Source organism: Lathyrus oleraceus, chromosome 3 (assembly GCF_024323335.1).
Source record: "Lathyrus oleraceus cultivar Zhongwan6 chromosome 3, CAAS_Psat_ZW6_1.0, whole genome shotgun sequence".
NCBI classification, from domain to species: domain Eukaryota; kingdom Viridiplantae; phylum Streptophyta; class Magnoliopsida; order Fabales; family Fabaceae; genus Lathyrus; species Lathyrus oleraceus.
The window spans coordinates 223234229-223242855 of record NC_066581.1 but is presented as its reverse complement, the minus strand read 5'-3'; the positions used below and the strand labels follow the sequence as shown (position 1 = coordinate 223242855).

The 8627-nt window shown below is 41.6% G+C and overlaps 1 protein-coding gene across 1 annotated transcript; it reads right to left on the bottom strand.

Annotated features, from left to right (window-relative positions):
* Window positions 1-335: 335 nt before the first annotated feature.
* LOC127130525 (uncharacterized) lies at window positions 336-6729 on the bottom strand. The gene is made up of 2 exons (XM_051059517.1): window positions 5071-6729; window positions 336-350 (listed from the first exon to the last, which is right to left on the bottom strand). Exons 1-2 carry the CDS (start codon window positions 6727-6729, stop codon window positions 336-338), a joined length of 1674 nt encoding a protein of 557 aa, XP_050915474.1.
* Between the last annotated feature and the right edge of the window lie 1898 nt (window positions 6730-8627).

Below are 8627 nucleotides of genomic sequence, written 5' to 3'. Positions count from 1 at the left end.
AAAATCAAGGCAAGGTGAATGAGGCTTTTGTTTTGCTGTCTATAGCCTTCAAAATGACAGCCAAAATCCCATCCCTAAAACCTGCTATGGTACAAGTATGGTTCCTAGAGGTATGGTTGTTTTTGGCAGGAAAAATAGGAATGCAAGTAAGAGATTCAGCATGAGTGAATTGGTGTGCTATTGGTTATGTGGCTGTGTTGTGTGTGTGTCCAAAACAGAAAATGATGGCCAAAATTCTGCTATGTGAGAGTGGTACAAGTATGGTTCATGAATTGGATTTGTTGTAAACATGTCCTTTTGCCAATGTTCAAGTAAACTAGTAAGGCCATATGTACTTATTGGTTATTTGGCTGCATAATGAGGCTCACCATGACAGAAAAACTGCTGCATAATGATGCTAGTACAAGACATGGTTGTGGAAGCATGGAGTGGTATGGTGAAATTGTACCTTTCTTACAATTCAAGCAACCAAGTATGATTCACATGTGCTGCATAATTTGAGCTTGCAAACACACTTAAAATGATATTTATGAGCTGTTCCAATTGGCCAAATGTTGAAAAAATGTTTAAATCAAAAAGTCAACTCTTGGTCAAACTTGCATTTAAATGAAAAAGGTCAAAATATGCCATTTTGATTGGTGAACTTTTGGCTCATGAAATTTATATTTTTGGAAAGAGGGGATCAAATGTGGCTTGTAGGAAAAAACCCCACCAAAATTGGCCAAACGGTTTGAGAGATATGGCCCTTTGAAGTTCAAGATTTTCTGAAATCGATTCGATCATAACTTGCCAACCACACATGGGAATTGAGAGTTCTAGGACTTTTTGGAAATGGGAGAACAAGATCTTCAACTTTCATGTTGGGAAAAAATTCATTTGAGGCTTGTATCATGATGTAAGTTTGAGGATCAAAACTTTCCATTTTTAGTAAGTTTCAGTTACAGGCCCAGTTTCCATTTTGGGAAATTCATGATCTGGCTTCAAATTCTTCCATGATGGTGTTTGGCATGATATATGATGACTATTTGGACATGAATGAACTCTCACAAACCAATTCCAATCATCCAATCACTGATTAAATGGACAGTTGACCAACAGTTGACTTTTAGGGTTTCTGACTGATTGTGCATTGACTGATGACTTCCAAACCCTAATTCCTTGAGAACTTGACTTCAAATGATGTCTCAAGTTGTATGGACTCTTGATTATTGACCATGGTGCCCAAATTCCACAAGAATGACCACCATCCACTGCTTTGACTGACAGTTGACTTTTTTAGGGTTTTTGACTGTCTGTGTATGAACTGATGATTTCCAAGTCTTCAACCCTTGACCAAAATACTTCAAATAGACCTCCAAGCCATGTGAACTTGTTGGACAAACCCCAAGGCCTTGGTTCAATGAGAAATTCCTTTGCTTGCTTGGTTGACTGATCAGGAGATTAGTTTGACCTAATTCTTGATTGCTTGCTCTTGAGGCAACTGTGAACAATGCAATGCTATGCAATGGATCATGATATGCTATGACCTAATATGAAATGGTATGTATAATGATAGGTGCAAATTTGAGGTGCTACACAAGGCAGTCATTCTTTTTTCTTCAATCAAATTCAACTGATCGTATCTGCTTTGACACCATTCAGCCTCTGACAACTGAGTTTCCATTAGTATCCTCATTGATGGAATTTCAACCTCTATCGGTAACACAGCTTACATACCGTATACAAGTGAAAATGGGGTTGCCCTAGTTGAAGTACGGACTGATGTTCTATATCCGTGTAGTGCAAAAGGCAGCATTTCATGCCAATCTTTGTAGGTAACAACCATCTTTTGAATGATCTTCTTGATATTCTTATTTGCAGCTTCAACTGCCCCATTCACCTTGGGACGGTAAGGAGAAGAGTTGTGATGCTCGATCTTGAAACTTTCACATAATTCATCCATCATTTTGTTGTTCAGATTGGAGCCATTGTCAGTGATGATCTTGTTTGGAATTCCATATCGGCAAATGAGATTATTTTTGATGAATCTGACCACCACTTGCTTTGTCACCTTTGCATACGAAGCTGCTTCCACCCATTTGGTGAAGTAATCAATTGCCACGAGAATGAAACGGTGTCCGTTGGAAGCTTTGGGTTCAATCATACCGATCATGTCAATGCCCCACATTGAGAATGGCCAAGGAGCAGAAATCACATTCAAAAAGGTTGGTGGTACATGAACCTTATCAGCGTAGATCTGACATTTGTGACACTTCTTTACAAATTTGTAGCAATCTGATTCCATGGTCAACCAGTAGTAACTAACTCTCAACATCTTTCTTGACATAGAGTGGCCATTTGCATGAGTACCAAAGGACCCTTCGTGAACTTCTTTCATCAACATTTCTGCTTCCTTTTTGTCAACACATCTGAGTAAGACCATGTCATAATTCCTCTTATAGAGCACATTCTGATTAAGGAAGAAACTGCCTGACAATCTTCTCAAAGTCTTTTTATCTTTTTCTGTTGCTCCAAGAGGATACTCCTGAGTCTGAAGGAAATGCTTGATATCGTGGTACCATGGTTTATCATCAAAACTGGCCTCAGCTGTAAACACATGTGCTGGTCTATCAAGTCGCTTGATCACAATTCTGGGTACTTCGTTTGGAAAACCCACTTGATACATTGAAGACAACGTAGCTAGAGCATCCGCCATCTGATTCTCATCCCGAGGAATGTGATGCAACTCAACCTTGGTGAAGAAAGTCAACAATCTTCTTGCATAGTCTTTTTATGGGATCAAGCCAGGGTGGCGTGTTTCCCATTCTCCTTTGATCTGATTGATAACTAACGCTGAGTCACCATAAACAGTAAGATTTTTGATGCGGAGGTCAATGGCTTCTTCAAGACCCATGATACAGGCTTCATATTCAGCAATGTTGTTTGTACATTCAAAACAAATTCTTGCCGTGAAAGGAATATGAGAACCTTCTGGAGCGATAATGACTGCACCTACTCCATGTCCATAAGCGTTGGAAGCTCCATCAAATACTAAACCCCATTGAGAATCTGGTTCAGGTCCTTCTTCAGGAAGTGGCTCTTCACAATCTCTGGATTTTAGGAACATGACATCTTCATCAGGAAACTCATCCTCATTATCATTGTGATCTTCAACGGGTTGGTGAGCAAGGTACTCGGCTAACACACTGCTCTTGATAGCTTTCTGGGTATGATACTCAATGTCGTATTCTGATAATAGCATCTGCCATCTTGCAATCTTACCAGTGAGTGCAGGCTTCTCAAAAATGTACTTGATTGGATCCATTTTGGATATCAACCAAGTGGTGTGACTTAACATATACTGCCTCAATCTCTTAGCAGCCCAAGCCAATGCACAACATGTCTTCTCGAGTAAGGAGTATCGTGATTCACAGTCAGTAAATTTCTTGCTTAAGTAGTAAATGGCATGCTCTTTCTTTCCAGTTTCGTCTTGTTGACCCAGAATACAGCCCATAGAATTCTCAAGCATTGTCAAATACATAACCAACGGTCTTCCAGCAACAGGTGGTAACAAGATAGGAGGCTCCATGAGGTACTCTTTGATACTGTCAAATGCTTTCTGACAATCCTCTGTCCAAACACAATTCTGACTCTTTCTCAGCAATTTGAAGATAGGTTCACAAGTGGCAGTCATGTGAGAAATAAACGGGATATGTAATTCAATCGTCCTAGAAAACCTCTCACTTGCCTTTCGGTTTTTGGTGCGGGCATCTTTTGGATAACTTTTACTTTATCTGGATCAACTTCAATGCCTTTTTGGCTGACAATGAAGCCCAAGAGTTTACCTGACCTGACGCCAAATGTGCATTTGTTCAGATTGAGGCGAAGACGGAACTTCCTCAATCGTTGAAACAACTTCAATAGATCTACTAAGTGACCTTCTTCTGAACGAGACTTCGCGATCATGTCATCCACATAAACCTCAATCTCTTTGTGCATCATGTCATGAAAGAGCGTTGTCATGGCTCGCTGGTAAGTAGCACCTGCGTTCTTCAACCCAAACGACATCACTTGATAACAGAATGTTCCCCATGGTGTTATGAATGTAGTTTTTTCCATGTCTTCGGGAGCCATTTTGATCTGGTTATACCCGGAGAATCCGTCCATGAAGGAGAATATGTCAAACTTTGTTGTATTGTCTACCAACATGTCAATGTGAGGCAGGGGGAAATCATCCTTTGGGCTTGCTCTATTTAAGTCACGATAGTCGACACACATTCGTACCTTCCCGTCCTTCTTAGGAACTGGCACAATATTTGCTATCCACTCTGGATACACTAAAGTGGCAAGAAAACCAGCATCTATTTGCTTCAGAACTTCTTCTTTAATTTTGACGGCCATATCTGGATGTGTTCTTCTTAATTTCTGTTTGACCGGTGGATATTCTGGCTTCAAAGGTAGCTTGTGCTCTACGATGTCAGTGTCGAGACCAGGCATATCTTGATAAGACCAAGCAAACACATCTACATACTCTTTCAACAGGCTGATCAATTGCTCCTTGACCTGTGGGGATAACAATGCTCCAATTTTGACTTCTTTCACATTTTCTTCCGAACCCAAGTTGACTGTTTCTAAAGGCTCCTTGTATGGCTGAATAGTGTCTTCTTCCTTTTCAAGCTGGCGGGCGACCTCTTCTGGAATCTCATCCCACTCTTCCTCTTCAGCTTCGAATACAGAATGTTCAAAGTTGGGAGAGGGCATGATGTCATTGTGTTCAACGGGTTTAAGTAACCTGTACAAACAATTGTTTTTAGAGGACTGACCATGACATGCAAAAATGTGTTCTTTTTAAGGTTTTTTTTGTGTTACCATTTTCCGAAAAAGCTGAAAAGATAAAAGGACACAAGTGTATAGGAACACAAAAGATCTTTTTCATGGATAGTACGTTTTTGACAAAAGTGCCCATTTTACAAAATTAATGCTTCGCGCTTTGGGTTAAAGCGGAAGATTTTTGAAAACTGAAAAGCTTAATTACTTTGATATGTGGACACAATGTGGGATGTCAACTGCGGTCCAGTTCTTCATAACTACTCCTGGTGTCACAAATCTGGGACCTTCGTCTTCTGTCTTTCCCTCAAAAGTATCCTCCTCAACTGCTACCATGTTGATAAACCCACCGCTGTGAAAGATATCTTTGAAAGGTCGCACCACTGAAGTCTGCACTTGTTTTCCATCAACAAAGCCTAATCCTGCATGGTTAACGTTTTCTGGTAACTCTATCACCTTCCCCCACATTTCTGTAGGACCTGTCTTGACAATCTGCTGGGCGTCTTTGAATGACGCGATTGAACCTTCACTTTTCTTGTAATCATCGATGGCCAGGGCCTGAAATGGAGTTTGAACAGCCGTCTCGTCTACTTCTATCACACTAAACGATGAAAGTTGGCTAATCAGCATAGCCTGCTCCCCATTAACCGTCACTATTTGCCCATTCTTGACAAACTTTAACTTTTGGTGTAACGTGGATGTAATGGCACCCGCCTCATGAATCCATGGGCGTCCGAGCAGACAGCTATAAGCTGGCACTATATCCATAACCTGGAAAGTGATCTGGAATACATGTGGTCCAATACCAATAGGCAAATCAACTTCTCCAATGACTGATTTTCTTGATCCATCGAACGCTTTCACAATAATTCCATTGTGCCGCATTTGCCCCCCTTTATACTTTAGCTTCACCAAGGTAGACTTGGGCATGACATTCAGAGATGAACCGGTGTCAATTAGGATATTAGACAAAGAATCCCCTTGACAATTGGCTGAGATATGGAGAGCGAAGTTGTGATTCTTTCCTTCTTCTGGCAGTTCTTCATCACAAAAGCCTAAGCCATTGCACGAAGTGATGCTGCCTACAACATTGTTGAACTGCTCTGCTGTTATATCCTGTTCTACAAAGGCTTGATCAAGCACCTTCAGTAGTGCTTCTCTGTGGATAGCTGAATTCAATAATAAGGACAGGATCGAGATTTTTGATGGTGTCTGTAGCAACTGATCTACCACTTTGTAGTCACTGAGCTTGATAATTCTAAGTAGTTCATCTGTTTCTTTATCAAGGGTTGAATTGCTTGTTTGCCCTTCTGCTTCTCTTGTCACTGGTACCACGACTACTAGATCTTTCTCAACATTTCTACTTGGGATAACCGGCGGAGCGAACACGCGGCCACTGCGCATCATTCGGCTATTTGCTGCGATATTGGTAACTGAGGCTAAGGTTTTAATCTCGACCTCTTTACCGTTCTCAATAATAGTTGCTGCATAACGGTAGGGGACCGCTTTATCTGAAGTGTAAGGCATTGGGCCCGGAGGGCAAATCACCACTGGCTCCCTCGGATGATAAGCTATCTCTACTTTCTCTGGAATGTTGAAGCAAGGAATGATGACATTCACCTCTTGTTCTTGTGATTCTGGAGAACTCACTTGTCTAGAAATCTGAATCAAACCCTGATCAAGGACGCCTTGCAAATCATCTTGAATCTTTCTACAACCTCTTGAATTGACTGAACATGTACCACAGATCTGGTGGTCATGTTGGAATAGACCATGAGCACATAAAACAGAATGAATTTCAACCAAAGACCGCCGAATCTCCTCTATCTTCGTAACACGTTGTTCATTGAGACAAACTTCTATATTGTTCACTGATGAAGGACCATGACTTGGCATTGGATTGTCCTTCACATTGGGACCCATGTTCTTGAAGGTCAGGATACCTGCTCTTGTCAACTTCTGTACTTCCAACTTTAAAGCAAAACAGTTGTCTAAGTCATGACCTGGAGCATTCTGATGAAAGGGACAAGATACCTCTGGCTTGTACCACCAAGGTATCACTTCTGGTACAAGAGGTCGTGGTCGTGGTTGCACAAGGTTTTTAGTGATCAAAGCTGGATACAATTATGCATATGACATTGGAATTGGATCAAAATTGGTTCTTCTTTGCTGCTGCGGTGGACGTTGTTGTAACTGATGTTGATGTTGTTGAGGTTGTTGTTGTTGCTGATACTGAGTATTCTGTTGGAAGCGGTTGGTACGCTGCTGAGGGTATTGGACTTGAACTGGAGCGGAAGTGATTACTGGAGTCACGGCTGCTATATGTTGGTGTTGGGAATGGTAAGGATAACTGATCCTTCTTGGATGATTATAGGACACAGCATTAGTTTCTTGTTCCTTCTTTTTCATAAAACCGCCGTACCTCTTTGCCCCACTTGAAGATGAACTTCCTTCTCTGACTAGACGCCCTTCTCGAACTGCTTCCTCTAAACGGACTCCCATGTTTACCATGTCAGTAAAGTCTGTAGGAGCGCTTGCAATCATCCTCTCGTAATAAAAAGTATCAAGAGTCTTTAAGAACACTTTCGTCATCTCCTTTTCTTCCATAGGTGGAACAACCTGTGCTGCAATTTCGCACCACCTTTGCGCGTATTCGCGGAATGTCTCCTTTTCTCTTTGTTGCATGGACCTCAACTGATCTCGGTCTGGCACATTATCAAGGTCGTATTTGTAATGTTTGATAAAGGCCTCGCCTAAATCGTTGAAAGTCTTGATCTGAGAACTGTCTAATCCCATATACCAGCGTAAAGCTGCACCGGTAAGGCTGTCTTGAAAACAATGAATGAGCATCCTTTGGTCGTTGGTGTACATTGACATCTTTCGCACGTACATAACCAAATGGGTCTGTGGACAAGAACTTCCTTTGTACTTTTCAAATTCTGGTAGTTTAAATTTTGCTGGCATCCTTACGTCTGGAACCAAACACATATCATTTACATCTCTGCCAAACAGTTCTTTCCCACGAAGAGCTTTTATCTCTTTTTGTAATTCCGCAAACTGATCCTGGAATTCATCCATTCTATCATTGAGACCAGGATCCTCACTTGGGGTAGGGCCGTGATAGACAGGTTCTCCTAGGTGAGGAGTATAGTGAACAACGGGAGGCACATTAGTGAAGACAGGAGCATTTGGTGGAACGAAATCTTGTTGATATCTATCTTGATTAAGATCCCTGGGTATTTCCCAAGGACGGGATGCTGTGATGGTAACAGAAGTGACTGGGACAGCGTTGATTTCTGAAGCGATGACTGTAGTGACGGGTGCCGCTGTTGTCTGATTCTGAATTTGAGGTTGATTCTGTGCCGAAGTCTGTCCTGAATTATGAACTTGAGCCCTAGCCTGGGCTTCCTCTGCTTGTAGACGGGCGGTTAACATTTGGTTGCGCATCTCTGCTGCCTGTGCTTGCGCCTGGATCTGTGCATCTTGTGCTTCGGCAACCTGAGCTTGTGCTGTTTGAAGTTGAGCAGCTTGGGCTGCTTGGTTTGCTATCAATGTCTCGACCATAGTAGAAAGGCGGTCAACCTGAGCTTTCAATTCTCGGTTCTCGTTATCTGTTATCTCCATTCTTCTTTTGTAGTTGGCTCTTGTGTTGTAATTATCCGTCAGCTTGAAATGGATCTGCTGGCGGGAAGCAACTGTTAGAAGACTGGACCAAGACAGACAACCTGTATGCACGTGATGCATGGATATGCAAAATGAATGATTTTCCAAGGAACTCTAAGTGAAGGAAAAGATAGAATTGCAAACATTTTTGATAACAA

What these genes read in the sequence shown, in the direction of transcription:
- LOC127130525 (XM_051059517.1), bottom strand. Translation starts at nt 6,729, where the DNA reads ATGGGTCCCAATGTGAAGGACAATCCAATGCCAAGTCATGGTCCTTCA.